Here is a 25,589-nt window from a genome sequence, read left to right as displayed (position 1 = left end):
TCGTCCAGTAAACTGAACAAAAGTTTATCTCGTGCTTCCAGCTATCTTATACAAATTGCTACCTACTAAAGAAAAAATAAATTTCAATCAATAAACGTAATTATTATAGTACTATAAATTGTTCAATAACATTATACTAGTAAAAATTTCCCCATACTTTTTATCATTTTACTGTAGAAGGTTTTTTATTAAGAAATACTTGCTCACACGTATTGAAACAGATGGTGGTTCCCATAATTAAATGAGGGGAGAAAATATACCTTTTACTTTCAATGTCCTAGGACATGCGCAGAAACGTTGTTTGATTTCCAATCTTAGTCAGTTGCACTTCGACATCGGTGCAGGATACTAGTTTAAAAATAAGACAACGATTTCTTGCTACAGTAAGTTAAATATAATTTCATTAAAATCAACAAATAATTTGGGTTAAAAAAATTATGATTAGTCTGTGTATTAATGAAAGATTAATATAAGTGATAAAAATACAAATAAGGATAAATTTATGAGCAAGTTTTTGAGTTCGTTAAAGAAATAATAATGGAAGGTTTTAACATCAGCTGATTTGCAAAATCCATAAAAACAAAAAACAAGAAGATTTTTACAGAATTTTTTAAACATTAATAAATTATTAATAATTTATTATGCTTAATGCAGATCATTTTAATATTTTTTCATTATTGTATCACGATGCTTTTAATTATTGTGTAGAGTAGTAGACCATAGCAAAAGAAAATGCTTTTTGTAGTAACTAAAAAAAAATTTATTTATTATTAGTATAGTTAACCTGATATTCAATAATAATGTAATACTTACCCCAGCAAAAACTTCGTGCGATGATACAAACATATTTCCAATTGATAAAAAGGACAATTTTCCACTTCTCATTATCATAAATAAAAGTAATTTTTGTGTATTTATAGAAAGATCATAAAACGGAACGTTACATCTGTAACAAAAATGTCGTTTTTTTTTTTTAAATAGCAATGGCTAAAGGTTAATGAATTTAAACTTATGTCCAGTATTTAAATTATTATTAAATGTAACAGTAGTTAAATTCATAATACCATTTACAATTTGTAAAAGTATAGCACATTTTCTTGTAAAATAAACAAAAGTTATTCGTACAATTCTACAAATACCGCATTACTATGATTTAACAGCTTTTGTCCGAGGAAGAAATTAATATATATTGTAAAAAAAGAGCAAATAACATACGTGCTGAATTCAAATATGTCTAATGCATTTTCCGATAATTCAGAATATTTGAGTATCTAAAAGAAAGAGAACAATTTCAAGAATTACGTTCAAGTAATCTGAAAATAAGTAGTTGCAAATAAATTCTGTTTTCTTAAAAAAATTATGTAATAAAGAAATGATAAAAATTACATCTTGAAAAAAGAACTTTCTAACAATCTTGTCGCAAATTACTTACGCATAAAAAATTAAAAACAATGAGAATCATTGATAGAAAAACAACAACAAAATATGCTTCATTTGAGACGTACTTAAGCATTTCTACAAACCTTAAGTAAAACAATTTTTAAAAATTTATAATTATTATAATAATTATACAAATTTATATGTTTGTGTGTAAAACATAATCGACTTACTCTATAGATTTTTTATGTTGAGTTACTATTTCGATTATCCAATTGTATTCTTCAGTATGTGTAACAAAATATAAACACTTTTTATTGTTGTTTTTTTTCTTTCAAATGGTTTACGAATTGTCAATCTGGTATTTAAAGACAAAAAAATAACATAATAATTAAATACATAATCTTTATGCAAAAGTTTAAATAATTACATAATAACATGAAACGTACTTTATTATTGCATATTGACAACAAGCATATTGTAGAAGAATTAAAAAAGTGGAGAAGCTAAAACATCCAATTGTAGCTGTTATAATAATAGCAAATATTTGATAGCTGAGCATGCTATAAAATATAACTCCAGATTTAAATATTTTTTTTTCATAAAGAGGTAGCTTTAACTGATTATCTTCCAATTTGCCAATACATAGCAAAAACACATCAAAAATGCTTGGAAATATTAGTGAAGAGCAATAAAAGTAAAAAAAAACTGTAAATATTTCTGATTATTTGTATTGCAAAAGTTTAATATTACAATTATTTGCTTACAACTACTTATACCTACCAATTACAGTATACACATATAATTTACTTTGAACACTATACTTTTTAAAAATGTATTTTTCTTTCATATTAGTAAATTCTGCACTTTCTAATTTTAAACGTGCTATAAGTAAATGTAACTAAAATGAAATAAAAATATATATTTTACTAGCAAGAATAAATGTTGCTCACGAATTAACAATAAAAATTCAACGGACTGTCTCAAAGCGAAAGAAGGAAGTACTGTAGGCAGAGATCATAATGAAGACTGCTACTAATTTTTGAATATGCTTAACAGTTGACTGCAGGGTTAATTTCGTTATGAAAAATAAATACAGCTAAAAAAAATAGTTATTAGTTTACCCAAAATTATTAAAACTAAACGATGCATGTAGAATTGTGTAAACACATTTCGCCAAAATTTTGTCAAACCAAGCATTAAAGTAAAACAGAATAAGTTTTGTTATTATTAAATTATTTTTAATTTGAAATTTATAATGTATGTAACATCAATATTAATTAACTAAAACATTTTATGATCACGCACGCTTTACAGGAAATAATAATTACCTCTACAATAAAATAGGGTAAAAGGTAGGTAATAACAGATGAAAATATCAAAAACTGATCCCTCGAATTTCGATGTGGACGATGATTCGTTAAAAACTGAAATAAACGTTTAGAAAAAAAAAATGATGTATATCGAAATGACGATCTGTTAAAATCATAGTAAAATATCTCACGAAATCGTCCAGCAAACTGAACAAAAGTTTATTTCGTGCTTCCAGCTAACTTATACAAATTGCTACCTACTAATGAAAAAATAAATTTCAATCAATAAACGTAATTATTATAGTACTATAATTTGTTCAATAACATTATACTAGTAAAATGTTCCTCATAATTTTTATCATTTTAATGTAGAAGGTTTTTTATTAGGAAATACTTGCTCACACGTATTGAAACAGATGGTGGTTCCCATAATTAAATGAGGGAGAAAAAAATACCTTTTACTTTCAATGTCCAAGGACATGCGCAGAAACGTTGTTTGATTTCCAATCTTAGTCAGTTGCACTCCGACATCGGTGCAGGACACTAGTTTAAAAATAAGACAACGATTTCTTGTTACAGTAAGTAAAATATAATTTCATTAAAATCAACAAATAATTTGGGTTAAAAAAATTATGATTCGTCTGTGTATTAATGAAAGATTAATATAAGTGATAAAAATACAAATTAGGATAAATTTATGAGCAAGTTTTTGAGTTCGTTAAAGAAATAATAATGGAAGGTTTTAACATCAGTTGATTTGCAAAATCCATAAAAACAAAAAACAAGAAGATTTTTACAGAGTTTATTAAACAATAATAAATTATTAATAATTTATTTTGCTAAATACAGATTATTTTAATATTTTTTCATTATTGTATCACGCTGCTTCGAATAATTATTGTGCAGTGTAGTAGACCATAGCAAAAGAAAATGCTTTTTGTAGTAACTAAAAAAAATTTATTTATTATTAGTATAGTTAACCTGATATTCAATAATAATGTAATACTTACCCCGGCAAAAACTTCGTGCGATGATACAAACATATTTCCAATTGATAGAAAAGACGGTTTTCCACTTCTCATTATCATAAATAAAAGTAATTTTTGTGTATTTATAGAAAGAGTATAAAACGGAACGTTACATCTGTAAAAAAAGTGTATTAGCTATTAAAAAAAAGAAGTCAGGATAAAAGAATTTAAAATTATGTCTCTCTTCAGAGTTTTAAATATTATTAAATGTAACAGTAGTTAAATTCATAATAGCATTTACAATTTGTAAAAGTATAGCACATTTGCTTGTAAAATAAAAAAAGTTATTCGTACAATTCTACAAATACCGCATTACTATGATTTAACAGCTTTTGTCCGAGGTAGAAATTAATATATATTGTAAAAAATGAGCCAATTATATACATGCTGAACTCAAATTTGTCTATTGCATTTTCCGATAATTCAGAATATTGGAGTATCTAAAAGAAATAGAACAATTTCAAGAATTACGTTCAAGTAATCTGAAAATAAGTAGTTGCAAATAAGTTTTGTTTTCTTAAAAAAATTATGTAATAAAGAAATGATAAAAATTACATCTTGAAAAAAGAACTTTCTAACAATTTTGCGCAAATTACTTACGCATAAGATATTAAAAACAATGAGAATCATTGCAAGAAAAACAACAACAAAATATGCTTCATTTGAGACGTACTTAAGCATTTCTACAAACCTGAAGTAAAAAATTTTAAAAAATTTAAATTTATTATTTTAATTATAAAAATCTATGTGTTTGTGTGTAAAACATAATCGACTTACTCTACAGATTTTTTATGTTGATTTACAATTTCGATTATCCAATTGTATTCTTCAGTTTGTGTAACAAAATATGAACACATTATATTGTTCTTTTTTTTCTTTCAAATGGTTTACGAATTTTCCATCTGCCATTTAAAGAGAAAAAATCAACATAATAATTAAATACATAATCTTTATGCAAAAGTATAAATAATTACATAATAACATGGAACGTACTTTATAATTGCATATTGACAGCAAGCATATTGTATAAGAATTAAAAAAGTCGAAAAGCTTAAACATCCAATTGTGGTTATTATAATAATAACAAATATTTGATAGCTGAGCATGCTATAAAATATAACTCCAGATTTAAAGGTTTTTTTTTCAATAAGAGGTAGCTTTAATTGATTATCTTCCAATTTGCTAATTAATAGCAAAACCACATCAAAAATGCTTGGAAATATTAGTGAAGAGCAATAAAAGTAAAAGAAAACTGTAAACATTTCTGATTATTTGTATTGCAAAAGTTTAATATTACAATTATTTGCTTATAACTGCTTATACCTACCAATTACAGTATACACATATAATTTACTTTGAGTACTATACTTTTTAAAAATGTATTTTTCTTTGATATTAGTAAATTCTTCACTTTCTAATTTTAAACGTGCTATAAGTAAATGTAACTAAAATGAAATAAAAATATTTATATTTTACTAGCAACCATAAATGTTGTTCACGAATTAACAATAAAAATTCAACGGACTGTCTCAAAACGAAAGAAGAATGTACTGTAAGCAGAGATCATAATGAAGGCTGCTACTAATTTTTGAATATGCTTAACAGTTGACTGCAGGGTTAATTCGGTTATGAAAAATATGTACAGCTAAAAAAAATAGTCATTAGTTAACACAAAATTATAAAAATTATACGATGCATGTAGAATTGTGTAAGCACATTTCGCCAAAATTCTGTCAAATCAAGCATTATAGTAAAACTCTTTTTTTGTTATCTAATTATTATTAATTTGAAATTGATAAAATATGTAAAATTAATATTAATTAACTAAAACATGGTATGATCACGTACACTTTACAGAAAATAATAATTACCTCTACAATAATAGAAGGTAAAAGGTAGGTAATAACAGATGAAAATATTAAAAACTGATCCCTCGAATTTCGATGTGGACGATGATTCGTTAAAAACTGAAATAAACGTTTAGAAAAAAAAATGATGTATATCGAAATGACGATCTGTTAAAATCATAGTAAAATATCTCACGAAGTCGTCCAGCAAACTGAACAAAAGTTTATCTCGTGCTTCCAGCTAACTTATACAAATTGCTACCTACTAAAGAAAAAATAAATTTCAATCAATAAACGTAATTATTATAGTACTATAAATTGTTCAATAACATTATACTAGTAAAAATTTCCCCATACTTTTTATCATTTTACTGTAGAAGGTTTTTTATTAAGAAATACTTGCTCACACGTATTGAAACAGATGGTGATTCCCATAATTAAATGAGGGGAGAAAAAAATACCTTTTACTTTCAATGTCCAAGGACATGCGCAGAAACGTTGTTTGATTTCCAATCTTAGTCAGTTGCACTTCGACAACGGTGCTGGACACTAGTTCAGAAATAAGAAAACTGTTTTTGTTACAGTAAGTAATATATCAACAAATAACTTGTGTTTAAAAAAAGAATAATCTGTCAGTGTTTGTGCGCTTTATGTGTTATGCTGACGCGAATTCTTTTCAAACTAACATATAAATTTTAAGTAGCTATTATATGCACGTTTAATAAACTAATGTTTATTATTACGTTTGCAAAAGACTAATAAATACGCTCAATAAATTGTAGGAATGTTTATTTAACATATACTTCGATATTTTTTTCGATGCATCGATCGGAAAGGTTGCAATTTAGGATTGCTCGGATATACATTGATGGCATCGATCGGAAAGGTTGCAATTTAGGACTGCTCGGATATACATCGATGCATCGAAAACATCGATGTATATTTTAAATGAACATCCTTAATAAATTCCCCACTGCTTTAAAATTCAAAGGTATTAATGTTTAAATAGTGAGTCGTTGAACATTATTAAATTTTCGTACATTTATACACATTAATTATATTCTTATTTTTGGAAATTGTTTTTTTTTTTTTTTTCGTGTGGTTTGTTATCACGGGCGCTCGCTCAGTCCTTTGACCATTGTGTCCGGGGCCCCTTGCGGGGGGCACCTATCATTGTGATGGTCCCGCGAGCAACTCCGTCCTCCGTGCGTAGCGCAGCAGTCCGGGGCCCCCCGAGTCCCCAACGTCGAATGTTGGGCGGTGGTCCCAAAGACATTATTTCTGATGCCCGTGGAGCCCAAAGCCATGACGACGAGCAGGCATGTTCTTCTCGTTCGATGTCGGAGAAGAGCGGGGACTCACTCGAACCCGCGAACTCCGGGTGGGAGTCGAGTCCTCTATCGACTGAGCCATGCCGTGCTCTTTGGGAATTGTTACTAATCATTACAATTAATAGATTTTTACTTTTACATAAATGTGAAGAAAATAATAGAAAATAGAAAATTGTACAAGTAGCTTAGAAAAAGAATTATGCAAGCAAACAATTCGTTAAAGGAATACGCGACAATTTAATAAGAATACGTTTAATTCAAATTCATAATTTATCATTAAAGCCATATCATTGGCAAGAGAAATAATTTCGTATGCCAATTTCGAATTTGAAATATAAAATGAATTGTTTATTAAGTATAATGTTAGATATACTATTATTTATACTGAGGACAAATGTAGAGGGCTGAATATATTCACCTTTCATCTGTTATTTGAAATCAATGAAGATTAAATTGTGAGTCGTTAAGTATACGTTAAACCGTTACGATATTTGTTGAGAAAAATTACAAGTTTTAATCTCGATAACTTAATATACTTTTCTAAAACAATTCTTTTTTATCAAAAAAAGAAAAACTTACAACTAAAATCGAATACTTATGTATAAATGTTAAAAATATCATAGAGGGAGAAAAATATCAAATTTATACGTGTTGCTAAGAAAAAAAAAGAAAAAGAAAAACAAAATTCATTGAAATTACATTAGGAAAAGTGTATTGCTGTTATTGTCAAAAGCGAAATAAAAATTTGAACTTAGAAAATAATGAGTGACATTGAATTATTATACGAAAAAATGCGTTTAAATTATTATCAAGATAAGGCACTTTCAATGATGGATATTTTCAAATTAAATGGAAATGTGTTGTTTTACAAGTGGATAAATCAATTTGAGTTTGTAGCAGATAAGATGAAGGTACCAGACAGTAAAATGATTCAATTTTTCGAAAAAATGGTAGATAATGATTTTTATAGTTATTTTAAAAGAGAATTAAATTCAGTCAATTTGTCTACACTTTCGTACGAACAGTTGATAAATCATTACTTACGTTATTTCGCACCTTTACATGAAAATGATATATACAGAAGTCGTTTCTTGTTTCGAGATCAATATGATACAGAAAGTGTAGAAAAATATGCTTACAATTTACGAAAATTATATGACAAGTGCGATAATACACAACGATTGGAAGAAGAATTATGTGAAAAATTTTGTAAAGGAATTCAAGACGATGAAATGAAAACATATTTGCGCAATTATAGTGGCTTAACATTCGATGAAATCGTCAAAATTGCCATTGATTTTGAAAAAGTCAATGATATAAGTCAATACTTAGAAAAAGCTACTTCAATGATTTATGAATATAATGCGGAGCATTTATTTTATAAATGGTTAAATAAATTCGAGTTTGTAGCAAATGCTGTCGAGGTACCAGATAGTAAAATGATTAAATTCTTTAATAAAATGGTTAATAAAGACGTTCATAAGTACGTCAAAGAAGTTAACTCAACTGTCAATTTTTCTAAACTTACATACGATCAGATGATAGATTATTACTTAAGTTATTTTGCACCATCTTACGAAATTGATTTACATAAAGATCGTTTTCAGTCTAGATATCAATATACTCAAGAATCGATAGAAATGTATGCAAATAATTTAAAAAAAATCTATAACAAATGTAAGGATAAAAGTGATTTGGAAGAAGAATTATGTCAACAATTCTTCCATGGACTACGGGACGATGATTTAAAATTTCATTTACATAAGACCCTTGATTTAACATCATATGATAAAATAGTCAAAGTAGCTATTGAATTTTTGAAAGATAATGATTTATCTACTTATATAATTTCAGCTCGTACAATGATTCGCGTTTACAATCCAGATAAAGAAATTGTATTTTGTTCTTGGTTAAATAAATTTGAATTTGTAGCTGATTACGTCGGTGTACCAAAAACGAAAATGATTAAATTCTTTAATAAAATGATTAATAAAGACGTTCATAAGTACGTCCAAGAAATTAACTCAACTGTCAATTTCTCTGAACTTCCATACGAGGAGTTAATAAATTATTACTTACGTTATTTTTCACCTTCTTACGAAGGTGATTTTAATATAGGTCGTTTTAAATGTCGTACGCAATATGAAAATGAATCGATAGAAACATATGCTGAAAATTTACGCAAAATACATAATAAATGTGTTGGCTTGAGTAATTGGGAAGAAGAATTATGCATACAATTTATTAATGGAATAAAAGAAGATATTGTAAGAACTTACTTAAGTAATATGCGTAATTTATCGTATGATGAGACTGTATCATTTGCCATTTTATTTACAAAAGAAATTAATTCTTTACGAGGTGAATAAAGAAAAAAATAACTTCAAAAATTACAGATACTACAATTATAAACAAAATTAAAACGGAACAAAGAGAGCGTAAATTAGTGCAATTTTGTATATTTTACAATTCACAAAAATTATTTAACTAAACAGAATTATCTTATTATTGTAATATCTTTTGAGGTATTTAAAATCCTCAAATGAAGTTAGTTTATTAACTATTTAAGCATAAAGAAGTTCCGCTTAGAACAGGGGTCGGCAATCTGTGGCTCGCGAGCCACAGCTCTTTGACTCTTTGGATGTGAAACAAGCTGCGGTTCTTGAGTTAAAAGAGTTTAGTAAAAAAATTTATTATGTTGGCAAGAACAAATTTTGTAGCTCTTTAAATCTTTGAAATTTTGTTAATTTCGACTAAAAAGGTTGTCAACCCCTGGCTTAGAAAACATTACACTACAAAAAGGTTAAAACAAAATGAATTAAACAATAAACCAGTGTTTCTATCATTAAACAATATTCCTAAACGTTATCGAGAAATTATAAATGCTATTTTATATATTTTACACAATTAAACAAAATATATTAATGTTTAAGACTTCAAAATTTGTTATAAATGTGTAAACTTTTGTAAGAATGAGATTTAAACAAATAATTATACTTGTTATTTATTTCAATTCTTTTTTTTTTACTAAATAGGCAGATAATTTATTTATGATTTTACGAAGTGAATAATTAGACGAGAACACAAATTGTCAGTATGTGTGAGAAATATAGTGTGGAAGTATTGAATGCAAACCCGGTTAGGACATCGGTCCAAAAATCTAAACAATCAACATAAAATTCATTATAGCGAGCCATAAAACAAATTAAAAAGAAAAAAAGATTTAAGAATGCAATTAGCATTCAATAATCAAACGACAAACTCATCTTATTGTACGAGTATTATCTTTGTATTTTATTTATCAAAATATACAGAGTTTTAAATAAAGAATGGTTCTTTTACTTAACTAAATTATCACAAACATTATCAGAATTTCTATTTTTTGATCGTCAAAATTCATTTCTAAAAATTGATTGTTGAGATTAGAGGTGGTGAGTACTTACGTATTAACGCAACCGCAGCAAAATTTCGCTAATGCGCCAATCTACACCTTCAATTGTTGCGACAAATCATAGAATAATTATAATCAAAACACTTTCAAAATTCAAAACAATTTATTAATAAGAAGTAGTCAATCGGATTTCGGTGGAAACTCTGATGAAACCCTGACGCAACACTGACAGTTGCTGTGTGCAAACAACAAGCTTGTTGTGTGCGAACAATAAGATTGCTCTTTATTGGCGCATTAGCGGAATTTTTGCTGCGGTGGCGTTAATACGTAAGTACCGAGATGTTTGATAAAATAATAGGCAAACTTAGTTACTTAAAATTATATTTAATTAGAACAAAAATGCGCAATATACTACAATAGACTACTACACAACGTAACATACAAAGCGCTCCTGTCACTGCTTCTTGAGATTAGGAAGGCGTATGGTGGGGAATCGATAGGCCACACGTTGTTTACTTTCTTCTTCACGCAGTCGATAGTACAATAAAATTAAAAATTCATGTAAATATTAATTATAAATTATGAATGTGTGTGTATATATGTGTGTGTGAGGAAAACCTAATAAGAATTTTTAAGTATAACAATAATAGACAGATTTGGTCATCATTTAAAATTTATAAAAATATTATTTAATTAATTAATATTTATCGAAATATTATTAGAATATTTATACGTCGATATTATAGAATTCCATTATTATATATAATTTTACAATAACATTGGAAGGGAATAATCTAACTGTTTACACTGTTACCCATTTAAATTGATTATATTGTTCGAACTGTTTATCGTGCTCATTAGTTAATATGTTATTATTTATACTAATGACAAATGTAGGCCACTGAAATAAATCTCTCCCACTACTTTTATCAATAAGCAATAAGATTTAAATCGATCAGTCGTTAAGCATACGTTGAATCGTTAAGATATCAGTTAAAGTTGTTAACGTTTATTCGAATAATATTTACAATTTATAAACAATATTTAAAGAAACATTATAACACTTGAATCTTTTACTTATATATAAATAAATGTTAAAAAAAAAATATATGTGTTCTTAAGAAGAAAGTGATTGAAATAAATTGATGCAAAGTGTATTACATGTATTGATAAAAGCAAACAAAAAAAAACTTTGAAATATTAACGATATACGTATAATAAGAAAAATATAGTGGTTTTCTATTTAAAAAAAAAAAAAAAAAAAAAAAAAAAAAAACAATGGAAACTGATATTTATTTAAGCGAAACTGATCAAATAATAGATTATTTAAATAATGCACTTCGAATGACATGTCCTGATGGAATAAAAAAAAAAAGATTTTTTTGTGGTGGTTAAATAAATTTGAATATTTAGCACATCTAATTAAAGTACCAGATGATAAAATGGTTGAATTATTTCTGGAAATGGTGAACGCAAATATACACAAACGTATTAAAAAAAGATATCCCAATGTCAACTTCGACAGTGCGTCATACGAAGAGATAATAAATTATTATTTTAATTATTTCAATTATTCTTACGAAATGCTTTCGCAGAGAAATTCTTTCATTCATCGAAACCAACACGAACGAGAAATTCTAAGAAAATATGCATATAGTTTACAAGAAAGGTTTAACAAGGGCATTTATAAAAAATGTTTATTTAAACAAATGGCCAATATATTTTTTTATAAAAACAACAATTCAAATATAGCGACACATCTAAAAACATTTCCTGCATTAACAATTGAGCAAACGTCACACTCCGCCTTGAAATATGCTAAATTTTTTGAACTATCTCATTATATTAATCCATCACTTTCAATAATTAATGTTTACGATCCAACAAATGAGGGCAAGTTTTATGAATGGTTAAATAAATTTGAATACGTATTGGATATTATCAAAACTCCAAAGGAGAAAATGGTTGAATTCTTTAATAATATGGTGCATATTGATGTTCATAAATGTGTCATAGAAAATTTCGGATCCGTCAATATTTCTGAAGGTTTATACGAGGATATAATAAAATATTATCTATATCATTATGAAACTTGTTATAACAGTAACGTATATAGAAATCGTTTAAGTTGTCGCATGCAATATGAGAAAGAAACGATAGAACATTATATAAAAAGTTTACAAACTTTAGCTAGTAAATGTAATTTTAAAAATCTATTAGATGATAAATTGTGCGAACAATTTCTTAAAGGAATACGCGATCATGAGATAAAAACAATTTTAAACAAATTACCTGGCTTATCGTTCCATGAAATTACAAATTATGCTATTGAATTAACTCAATTTAAAAAAAGCATTCCATTTACAACCAAGACTTTCAATGATTCGTACATACAGTTCAATGGCTGAAGGTGTGTTTTTTGATTGGTACAATAAATTTGAATATGTAACAGATATTATCGGACTATCAGCCGAAGAAAACATTAAATTCTTTTATAAAATGGTAGATAAAGGAGCTCATAGTCGTGTTCGAGAATATTACCCTGAAATGAATTTCGCAATACTTAGATTCGAAAGTATAATAAAGTACTATCTTCGTTGTTTAGGTTTAGGACACGAAGTTTATTTACACAGAGTACGTTTCTTGTGTCGTAAACAATATGAACAAGAAACTGTCGAAAGGTTTGCTGAAAGTTTATGGAAAATTCAACATTGTTGTAATTTTACGGATCGTTTGGAAAAAAGATTACGCGATCAATTTTGTAATGGAATCTATGACAACAGAATAAAATCTTATATAGATGAACATGCAGGCAAATCATTTGACATAATCGTAGCAATTGCAATTGAATATTCAAATGAATTACGTTTTTTGGAAGGTGAATAATAAAAAATAACTATAGAAATTTATACATTAAATGAATAAACAATAAAAGTGATTTGAGTGTGTAATTCTTAAATTACTCTACAAATTTCTTCTCTATTACAATTCACGTAAATAATTATCTAATAATAAAAAAAAGATCTTCTATCATTTCGCATAAGTCAAATTATTCAATAAACTATGAACACTTTTAGGAATAAAAATGTTACAAAAAAATGAAATATTCCAAAAAATTGTGTTAACATTTTTAAACAATAATCCTGCACATTATATTAGAAATTTTCAATTTCATACAATTAAATAATTTAAATTAAAAATATTTATATTTAAAAGATAAATATTTGTTCTGAAAACTCAAGGTCTTGTAAAAATAAAATGTAATCAAATAATGATAATAACTGTTATTAAGAAGAATAATGTAATTTATTTAAATTTTGTACTAAATAGGGACACCAATTATTTATAATATGTACTTGATGACTGTGTAAACGTGTGAAATAAATTGAAAGTATGTGTGACAGACTTGAACAAAAACAAGTAGGAAATCGATCAAAAAAATGTAATAGTTAATAGTCCAATAAAGATAGGCTTTTTTTTTTATGGCGAGCCATAGACGAAATAAAAGAAAAATTATCTAAAAAAAAAAACAATTAGGGTTTACTTAATTAATATTGTGTATGTTTGTGTGTGTGTGTGTTTTTTTATTTTTTTTTATAAGAATATATTACATTTTAATAAAGAACGGTTCTTTTATTTAACTAAACAATCGTAAACGTTATTAGAATTTTTATTGTTTTTTTGTTTTTGTTTTTTAATCAGATTTCATTTCAGAAAATTAACTAGAAAGAAAAAATTTTCCAAATGCATGCAAGGACTGATTATAAATTTAGTATGAGAAAAACCTAATTAGAAGTTTTAAGTAAAAAAAAACATATCTTTACATTATTTAAAACTTCTTAAAATATTATTGAATTGATTAAAATTTACCAAGATATAGTGAGAATATTTATACGTTGATATTGTAGAATTCTATTAATATATAATTTCACAATAACATAGGAAGGGGATAATCTAACTGTTTACGATGTTACCCATTTAAATGTGTTATATTGTATTAACTGTTTATTCTTCTTATACGTATTTACAAAAATATGTTATCATTTCTAATGACAAATGTAGGAAGCTGATATAAATTTCCTTTATTATATTTATTTCAAATCAATAGGATTTAAATCGATTAGTCGTTAAGCATACGTCAAATCGTTAAGACATTAGTTGAAGTTATTAACGTTTATTCGCGTAATCTTTATAATTTATGAATAAAATTTTAACAAGTATTGCAAAACCTGGATCTTTTTGTCTTAGAAATAAAAGTGAAAAAAAAAACAGAAAATAAATAACTTTGGCACATTTTTCTTACATAAAAGTGTTTCGAATTACTATATGAAAAGTGTATTTAAATTATTATTCAAAGCAACAAAAAATTATAAAATAAAAATTTATTTGTAAGTAAGTTGATTAGATTAATTGCATACCATGTGTGCAAATCAAACACGTTAGAAGTGAAACCTTCAAACAAGGGATTTTTAGAGAATGAGGGAAGTGACAAGCATTTAAAGTATTATTTATTTTATTTTATTTACTTTAATATTATTACAAGTTCTTTTTTTTATATTTCTATAGTAAGTTATACTATTTTTATTTAAAATATAATAGCAAATATTGATAAAGAGGAGACCGAGAATAGGAAATACTGTATAGCTATATTCTGTCTCATTTTTTTGTAGGCTCAATCCTACATGTTTGTATCTTTTTCTCTTCTTACTTAGTATCGTGGCCGTTTCATCGCCACGCTAAATCGCTCGGTTACATCGCTCCGCCACATCGCTGCGCTGCATCGCCGCGTTTTATTTTTTTCAAATCACTCCGATTCTACAGAAGTTTCTACTTCAAAAAACATACTGTAGAAATAAAGAAAATCCAAGGAAAAGGAAAAACTGTCTACTATATTCCAATTCATTCTCTTGCAGACTATAGATGTAGATATGTTTGTCTCTTTTTCTCTTTTCTCATCTCGATGAAACGGGTGCGCTTCATTCATCAACAACGATTTTTTGTTCTTTTTGGTTTAAAATCAACGCGATTCTAGAAAAGTTTTCACTTCTAAAAAATCACAACGAATAACTTTTAAAATATTATCGATATACATATAACAAATAATATAAAGCGTTTTCTGTTAAAGGACCAAAGGACATGGATTTTATACAAATAGATAATCGATTAGTAGCTTATGTAGATGATGCACTACGAATGATGTATACTGATAAAATGAATAAAAAAGACTTTTTTGTTGTGGATAAAAAAATTCGAATATCTGGCAATTGTATTGAAAATACGCCGCCGTAAAAAGGCTGAATTATTCCTAGAAATGGTGAATAAAAATATACACGATGAGATCGAGAAGGAATATTCTAATGTCAACTTCACCGAATCGACATACGAAGAGATAATAAACCATTACATTAGATATTTCAATTATCCCGACGAAATTCATTCGTACAGAGTACTTTGCAAGTATCTAAAACAATATGAACAAAAAATAATGGATATATCTCAGTCTGTATGCGTGTTCCAATATACACTCGATTTAATATCCAGTATAACACGCGTATTGATTCATAGTTTCCACAATTTAAAGTTAACAAAATATTTAAAACCAATTTCTCATTATTCAGTGCAAGACAAAGCAGCTTCAGCCAGGGTATGTGCAGGTAATATTGTATTAGCTCATAATATTTATATTAATCTTCCGATGATTAATATTTACAAATCAGAGAATGAAGTCAAGTTTTGTGAATGGTTAAATAAATTCGAATACGTATCAGATATTCTAATGTTACAAAACAATAAAAAACTTAAATTCTTTAATGATATGGTGCACACTGATGTCCACAAAGGTGTCAAAGAGAAATTTTCTTCTGCCAACTTTTCTAAACTTCCATACGACGATAAAATTAATTATTACCTACGTTATTTCGACCCTAATAATGAAAGTAATTTACATAGAAATTGTTTTACATGTCGAATGCAATATAAAAATGAAACTTTAGAAAATTATATTAAAAGTTTACGAAAATTATACGACAAGTGTTCCTATACAAGTGCATTAGATGAAAAATTATGCGAACAATTTAATAAAGGAATACGCGACGATGAAATAAGAACAATTATAAACAATGTTCATGGCTTATCGTTCGATGAAACTGCAGAATTTGCTATCTCTTTAACTTTATTTAAAGAAGTAGCTACTCAACTACAACCAGCTAATTCAAAGATTTGTAGTTACAATCTAGTAAATGGAGGTGTATTTTATGATTGGTTAAATAGATTTGAATACGTAGCAACAACTACTATCAATAACTTAAGGGGTGATATCGTTTGTTTTTTTCATTACATGGTTGATATACAAGTTCATGCTCATGTTCAAAAGTATTGCCCTTATATCAACCTTTTTTCACTTTCATACCTCAACATAATACACTATTATCTTCTTTGTTTAAGTTTATCTCCTTTATCTTCTTCATACAATAGACGTTTCGTGAGTCGTAAGCAATATGAAAATGAAACAATTAAGAGTTTTGTTTATAGTTTACTTTTTATAATAAAACAATGCAAATATACGGGTCGTTTCCATTACGACTTATGTGACCAATTCCGTCATGGACTCAATGACAATAGAATGAAAAATTATATAGATAATTATCCTGACCTATCACTCAATGATACGGTAGCCATTGCACTTGCATATTCAAATGAATTACGTTTTTTTGACGATGAATAAAAAGAAGTGGGAAGAAAATTTTACAGTAATTAACTAAAACGGAAAAGTCTTCTTTAATTCTGATAAATTTGTTATCTTTTATAATTTACGCAAATAATGATCATATCAAAGACATTACATTATTGTAAGATCTTCTATTATCCTACAAGAGTGAAATTATTCTATGAACTATTTAGAAATAAAAATTTTCAGTTCAAAATGTTAAACTATCAATAATGAACAGAAATAAAATAGTCCAAAAAGAAACTGTGTTTATATACTTAAACAGTAATCCTGCACGTTATTCAAAAGTTTATATTATAAATTGTAGATCTTTCATAATTATGAAAAATTTGTTTGAATTATATTTAAAACAAAACTTTGCTCTGTAAACTAAACTTTTGTAAAAATAAAATGTAACAAAAAGTGATAATAATTTTTAAGATGTATATTGTTATTTATTTAAATTTTGTACTAATTATAGATACCAATTATTTATGATAATGTATGTGATGACTTTTTAAACATGTGAAATAAATTTCAAGTATGTGTGAAAAATTTGAACGAGAGCGAGTCTAATAACGATATTATTTTTTATTGAGCGCAATTGATGAAATAAAATAAAAATCATCTAAAAAGAAATGTATGTTTATCAGTCAAAATGCGAACTAATTTTACATAAATAATATTGCGTGAGTGTTTTTTTCTTCTATTTTACGAATATATATATATATATATTTCATTTTAATAAAGAACGGTTCTTGTACTTAACTAAGCGATGAAAAACTTTATCAGAATTCTCATAGTTTTTTCTGCGAAATCCATTTTAGAAAACTTACTAGACAGAAGAAATTTTACACATGCATACAAGGATTGATTATAAATTTAATATGAGGAAAACCTAATAAAAATTTGTAAGTGAAAAAAATTAAACAAATTCTTTTATATTATTTTAATCTTCTTAAAATATTATTGGATTGAAGAAAGTGTGTGCTTGTGATAGCACAACTGAACATTGATCGCTGAACGAAGTCCGAGGTGTTGGTGGTAGATCTGCTCAGTGGGTGTTGTCACGTGGTCGCTTCAAGTAGCTTGTGTTTGGATTCCCGATTGTACGTGCTTGTTTGTGGCTTGTGATTCTCACAACTTCAGATACGAAAGCTTGCATGGTTGAATCTTCACGTCGCACGTATACGAAGGGGATAATCTAACTGTTTACACTGTTACCCATTTAAATTGATTATATTGTTTGAACTGTTTATCGTGTTAATTAGTTAATATGTTATTATTTATACGAATGACAAATGTAGGCCACTGAAATAAATCTCTCCCACTACTTGTATCAATAAGCAATAAGATTTAAATCAATCAGTCGTTAAGCATACGTTAAATCGTTAAGATATTAGTTAAAGTTGTTAACGTTTATTCGAATAATATTTATAATTTATAAACAATATTTAAAGAAACATTACAGCACTTGGATAATTTATTTATAAATATATATTAACGTCAAAATAAAAAATTACAAAAAATATATGTAATTTATAGACGTATACTTAAATGAAAAATGTTTCGAATTGCTATATGAAAAATGCATTGAAGTTATTTATAAAAAAAAGAATAATGACAAACAACTTTTAAAATATTATTGATATACTTATTATAAAAATATAAACAGCATTAAGTTTAAAGAAAAATGGACGACAATTCTATGTTGTGCGAAGAAAATCAACTGATACATTATATAAATGATGCTTTTCGAATGATATATCCTAATGAAATAAATAAAAAGAAGATGTTTTGGTGGTGGTTAAATAAATTCGAGTATCTGGCAAATGTGATAAAAGTACCAGCCAATAAAATGGTTCAATTATTCCTCGAAATGGTGAATAAAAATATACACGAACATATCGTAAGGGAATATCCTGATGTCAACTTCAACGAACTGTCTTACGAAGAGATAATAAACTATTACATTAGATATTTCAATTATTCAAATAAAATTCTTTCAAACAGAGAAATTTACAAGCGTCGAAACTATTATGAAAAAAAAGCTATAATAAGATATGCCAATAGTTTACGAAAAAAGTACAATAGAAACGATTATGAAGATTTTTTAGAAAGAACAACAGTAAACATATTTCTATTTAAATTTAACGATAGAAAACCAAAGAATTATGTGGCATATATTTTAAATTTATCAGCTCCATATAAAAAAAAGGCAGCTATTGAATTGGCACAAATTACTGAACTAGCTCGTTTTATTAATCCAGCATTTTCAATAATTGATATTTACAATTCAGAAAATAAAGTCAAGTTTTGTGAATGGTTAAATAAATTTGAATACGTAGCAGATATTTTAAGGTTACCTAACGATGAAATGCTTCAATTCTTTAATGATATGGTGCACACTGATATTCATAAATGTGTCAAAGAGCATTTTCCTTTCATAAACATTTCTAAATATCCATACAAAGATTTAATAAATTATTACTATCGTTATTTTGATCCTTGTTATAACAGTAATGTATATAGACATCGTTTTATGTGTCGAATGCAATATAAAAATGAAACATTAGAAAATTATATTAAAACTTTACGAAAATTATCCGACAAGTGTTCCTATAAAAGTTTATTGGATAAAAGATTATGCATACAATTTTGTAAAGGAATGCGCGACGAGGAAATAAAAACAATTTTAAACACATTTCATGGCTTATCATTCGATAAAACAGCAAACTTTGCCATTGAATTAACTAAATTCAAAAGAAAAGCTACTTATCTACAACCAACAGTTTCAAAGATTTGTAGTTACAATCTAGTAAATGGAGGTGTATTTTATGATTGGTTAAATAGATTTGAGTACGTAGCAGCTACTATCAATATCCCAAGCTTTAAAATCATTTTATTTTTCTATTACATGGTTGATATACAAGTTCATGCTTATGTTCAACAGTGTTACCCTAATGTCAACATTTTTTCATTTTCATACGACAAGACAATAAACTATTATCTTAGTTGTTTAAGTTTATCTCCTTTATATTCTTCACACAATAGACGTTTCGTGAATCGTAAGCAATATGCAAATGAAATGTTAGAAAATTATGCTTATTCCTTACGGAATCTACTGAGTCAATGCAATTATACGGATTATTTCGATACAAGATTATGCGAACAATTCCGTTACGGAATCTACGACGACAGAATAAAAAATTATATAAATAAATATCCTGACTTATCATTTCATACAATGGTAGCAATTGCAATTACATATTCAAATGAATTACATTTTTTAGAAGATGAATAAAAACTATTTACAGAAATGAATACAATTAATAAATAGGCAATTATAAGCTGACTGCTACTTAATTAGTATTATGTGTATTTTTCTAATTTATTTGTAGAATAAATTTTATTTCAATAAAGAAAGGTCCTTTTTTTTTGTTTTTACTTAAAAATCACAAACATTATCAAAATTTCTATTGCTCGTTCGTTAGATTTTATTTTAGAATACCAACTAGACAGAAGAAATTTTCTACATTTATGCAATTACTAAAAGAACTATGAACTGTGTATAGGATAACCAAATAAGAACTTTCAAGTGTGCAGAAAGGGAAAAAACCCCCCTGGAAATTTTATGAAACTTATTAAAATATTATAATAATAATAATTATATGTCAATATTATAGATTTCTATTAATGTATATATTTTTTATTTTTTACGTGAGGTTTGTTAACCCAGGCGCTCAGTCTCTGGACCATTGTGTCCGGGCCCCTTACGGGGAGAAACCTATCATCGTGGCGGTCCCGCGGGTAGCCCCGACTCCCTTGCAAAGCGCAGCAGTCCGGCCGCCCCTAAGACCACCAGGTTGAAAATGTTGTTGGCGGCGGTCCCAAAGACATCTTTTCTAACGTCCGTGAGCCCAACGCATTGAGTTATGCGATGGTGGGGGGGTATTTTCCCCTTCACCGCACCTGCCGCAGACCGAGTCTTGTACTAGGCCCAGTCGCGTAGGGTGCTTTTCTAAGTGTATTCATATATATACTTATAAGAAAGTCTGTATAAGATAATGTAATTGTTTAATTTATTACACGCTTAAATTTAGTATATTGGATGAACTACTTATTACGTACTTCTTAGAAGATATGTTATTGTAGAAGAAATATAGGACGGTGAGATAAATATCCCAAATCATGTTTATCAAAAGGAATAAGATTTCAATAGATTAGTCGTTGAGCATACGTTAAATCATTAAGATATTAGTTCAAGTTATTAACGTTTATTAACGTTTATTCGCGTAATCTTTATAATTAATGAATAAAATTTTAACAAGTATTGCAAAACCTGGATCTTTTTCTAAGAAATGAAAGTGAAAAAAAGAACAGAAAATAAATAACCTTGGCACATTTTTCTTACATAAAAGTGTTTCGAATTACTATATGAAAAGTGTACTTAAATTATTTTTCAAAGCAACAAAAAATTATAAAATAAAAACTTATTTGTAAGTAAGTTGATTAGATTAATTGAATACCATGTGTGCAGATCATACACGTTAGAAGTGAAACCTTCAAAAAAGGGATTTTTAGAGAATGAGAGAAGTGACAAGCATTTAAAGTATTATTTATTTATTTTATTTACTTTAATATTATTAGAAGTTCTTTTTTCTATATTTCTATAGTAAGTTATACTATTTTTATTGAAAAAATAATAGCAAATATTGATAAAGAAGAGACCGAGAATAGAAAATACTGTATAGCTATATTCTGTCTCATTTTTTTGCAGGCTCAATCCTATATGTTTGTATCTTTTTCTCTTCTTATTTAGTATCGTGGCCGTTTCATCGCCACGCTAAATCGCTCGGTTACATCGCTCCGCCACATCGCAGCGCTGCATCGCCGCGTTTCATTTTTTTCAAATCACTCTGATTCTAAAAAAGTTTCTACTTCAAAAAACATACTGTAGAAATAAAGAAAATCCAAGGGAAAGGAAAAACTGTCTACTATATTCCAATTCATTCTCTTGCAGACTATAGATGTAGATATGTTTGTCTCTTTTTCTCTTTTCTCATCTCGATGAAACGGGTACGTTTTATTCATTAACCACGCTTTTTTTTCTTTTTGGTTTAAAATCAACCCGATTCTAAAAAAGTTTTCACTTCTAAAAAATCACAACGAATAACTTTTAAAATATTATCGATATACATATAATAAATAATATAGAGCGGTTTCTGTTAAAGGACCAATGGAGATAGAGTTTGAACGTGGAGATGATCAATTAGTAGATTATCTAAATGATGCAGTACGAATGATATATACTGATAAAATGAATAAAAAAAAAGCCTTTTTGGTCTGGTTAAAAAAATTCGAATATCTGGCAATTGTATTCAAAGCAGCAGAGTGTACAAAGGCTGAATTATTCCTTGAAATGGTTAATAAAAGTATACATGAAGAGATCGAGAATGAATATCCTAATGTCAACTTCTCCGAACTGATATACGAAGAGATAATAAACAAATACATTAAATATTTCAACTGTTCTGACGAAATTCATTCGCACAGAGTACTTTGCAAGTATATAGAACTGACTGAAACAATATATAGAGCTCACTGTAATTTTTATTCTGAATACACGGGGCTATATGAATATTATTATACAAGAAGGATAAAAATCTTATTGTATGACAGATTCCAAGATTTCAAGCTAGCAAAATTTTTACAACCGATTTTCCTATATTCAGAGCTACACAAAAAAGTTAACGCCACTATTTATAAACCTAAAATTATATTTGCTTATTTTGTTTCTGCAACACTTTCAATGATTAATATTTACAAATCAGAGAATGAAGTCAAGTTTTGTGAATGGTTAAATAAATTTGAATACGTAGCAGATATTTTAAAGTTACCTAACGATAAAAAGCTAAAATTTTTTAATGATATGGTGCACACTGATATCCATGAATGTGTCAAAGAGAATATTTGCTGTGCTAACTTTTCTAAACTTCTATACGACAATAAAATTAATTATTACCTACGTTATTTTGACCGTAGTAATGAAATTAATTTACATAGAAATCGTTTTATATGTCGAATGCAATATACAAATGAAACTTTAAGAAATTATATTATTAATTTACGAAAATTATACGACAAGTGTTCCTATACAAGTGCATTTGATGAAATATTATGCAAACAATTTATTAAAGGAATACGCGACGATGAAATAAGAACAATTATAAACAAGGTTCATGGCTTATCGTTCGATGAAACTGCAGAATTTGCTATCTCTTTAACTTTATTTAAAGAAGTAGCTACTCAACTACAACCAGCTAATTCAAAGATTCATACTTACAATCCAGAAAGTGAAGGTGAATTTTATGTTTGGTTAAATAGATTTGAGTACGTAGCATATACAATCAAAGTCCCAATGAAAGAGTTCATTGATTTTTTTAATAAAATGGTTGATAATAATGTTCATGCTAATGTTAAAAAGTTTTATCCAGAAATCAACTACGCTTCATGTTCATACTATTATATAATAGGTTGTTATCTTCGTTGTTTAAGTTTTTCTTGTGTACATTCTTCACGCAAAAGACGTTTCATGCATCGAAAGCAATATGAACAAGAAACGATCAAAAGTTTTGCTGAAAATTTAAGTAATTTAATAAATGAATGCGATTATACGGATCGTACGGATGAAAGATTATGCAACCAATTTCGTATTGGACTCAATGACGATAGAATAAAAAAATATTTAGATAAATATCCTGACTTATCATTTTATGTAATAGTATCCATTGCAAATGCATATTCACATGAATTACGTTTTCTGGAAAATGAATAAAACCTAACAACAGGAATTTGTACAGTAAACAATTAAAAAAGAAAAAGTTATTCAAATACGGGGATATTTTTTAACTATTACAATGCACGTAAATAATTCCACAAAAAAATCAAGTTTCATCTAATCATCTAATAAATAGATCATCTAATAAAATGATCTCTTTATTAAAAGATTTTTCATTAGTTTACGTCAGTAAAATTGTTCTTTTTAATTCTTAAAAATTATATAACTAAAAAAAAATATCTTATTACTGTAACATCCTTTAAAAGTATTCAAAATCAGTCAGTTTGACTTATCAAATATTTAAAAATGAAAAAGTTACGCTAAGATTATTATTGGATTGATAAAAACTTATCAAGATTAAAAGAGAATATTTATACGTCGATATTTTAGATTTCTGTAAATATATAATTTTACAACAATATAGGAAGGGGATAATCTAATTGTCTACACTATTACCCATTTTAATTGAGTATATGGTTTGAACTGTTTATTCTGCTGATTAGTTTATATGTTATTATTTGTACGAATGACAAATGTAGGCCACTGAAATAAATCTCCCTCACGACTTTTATCAATAAGCAAGAGAAATAAGATTTAAATCGATTAGTCGTTAAGCATACGTTAACTCGTTAAGATATTAAATGAAGTTATTAACGTTTATTCGCGTGTAATCTTTATAATTTATGAATAAAATTTTAACAAGTATTGCAAAACCTGAATCTTTTTCTTATAAATGAAAGTGAAAAAAAAAGAACAGAAAATAAATAACCTTGACACATTTTTCTTACATAACAGTGTTTCGAATTACTATATGAAAAGTATATTGAAATTATTGTTCAAAGCAACAAAAAATTATAAAATAAATATTTATTTGCAAGTAAGTTGATTAGATTAATTGCATACGATGTATGCAAATCATACACGTTAGAAGTGAAACCTTCAAAAAAGGGATTTTTAGAGATTGAGGAAAGTGACAAACATTTGAAGTATTATTTATTTATTTTATTTACTTTAATATTATTACAAGTTCTTTTTTCTATATTTCTATAGTAAGGTATACTATTTTTATTTGAAAAATAATAGCAAATATTGATAAAGAGGAGACGGAGAATAGGAAATACTGTATAGCTATATTCTGTCTCATTCTTTTGCAGGCTCAATCCTATATATTTGTATCTTTTTCTCTTCTTATTTAGTATCGTGGCCTTTTCATCGCCACGCTAAATCGCTCGGTTACATCGCAGCGCTGCATCGCCGCGTTTCATTTTTTTCAAATCACTCCGATTCTAAAGAAGTTTCTACTTCAAAAAACATACTGTAGAAATAAAGAAAATCCAAGGAAAAGGAAAAACTGTCTACTATATTCCAATTCATTCTCTTGCAGACTATAGATGTAGATATGTTTGTCTCTTTTTTTTCTTTTCTCATCTCGATGAAACGGGTACGTTTTATTCATTAACCACGCTTTTTTTTTATTTTTGGTTTAAAATCAACCCGATTCTAAAAAAGTTTTCACTTCTAAAAAATCACAACGAATAACTTTTAAAATATTATCGATATACATATAATAAATAATATAGAACATTTTCTGTTAAAGGACCAATGGAGATAGAGTTTGAACGTGGAGATGATCAATTAGTAGATTATCTAAATGATACACTACGAATGATATATACTGATAAAATGAATGAAAAAAAGACTTTTTTGTTCTGGTTAAAAAAATTCGAATATCTCGCAATTGTATTCAATGGATCA

The 25,589-nt window shown here is 27.1% G+C and overlaps 2 protein-coding genes across 4 annotated transcripts; both read left to right on the top strand.

Moving 5' to 3' along the window:
• The first annotated feature begins 331 nt into the window (after nucleotides 1–331).
• On the top strand, nucleotides 332–24,826 carry LOC149032105 (uncharacterized). 3 transcript variants are annotated; one of them, XM_089173815.1, is made up of 2 exons: nucleotides 332–383; nucleotides 20,719–24,826. In XM_089173815.1, the coding sequence occupies exon 2, from the start codon at nucleotides 22,233–22,235 to the stop codon at nucleotides 23,829–23,831; it is 1,599 nt and encodes a 532-aa protein (XP_089029941.1). In that variant the 5' UTR covers nucleotides 332–383; nucleotides 20,719–22,232; the 3' UTR covers nucleotides 23,832–24,826. The 3 variants fall into 3 exon arrangements, with proteins under 3 accessions (XP_089029941.1, XP_089029940.1, XP_089029942.1); XM_089173814.1 differs by lacking the exon at nucleotides 332–383 and adding an exon at nucleotides 3,199–3,268; XM_089173816.1 differs by lacking the exon at nucleotides 332–383 and adding an exon at nucleotides 5,785–6,148.
• On the top strand, nucleotides 14,176–17,276 carry LOC149032106 (uncharacterized). Its single transcript, XM_089173781.1, has 2 exons — nucleotides 14,176–14,675; nucleotides 15,413–17,276. Exon 2 carries the CDS (start codon nucleotides 15,599–15,601, stop codon nucleotides 17,009–17,011), a length of 1,413 nt encoding a protein of 470 aa, XP_089029907.1. The 5' UTR covers nucleotides 14,176–14,675; nucleotides 15,413–15,598; the 3' UTR covers nucleotides 17,012–17,276.
• Nucleotides 24,827–25,589: the final 763 nt, after the last annotated feature.

This window comes from Polistes dominula, unplaced genomic scaffold, assembly GCF_049000335.1.
Source record: "Polistes dominula isolate Pdom_NZ unplaced genomic scaffold, Pdom_raw_medaka contig_75, whole genome shotgun sequence".
NCBI lineage: Eukaryota > Metazoa > Arthropoda > Insecta > Hymenoptera > Vespidae > Polistes > Polistes dominula.
This window is presented reverse-complemented; position numbering and strand designations above follow the sequence as displayed.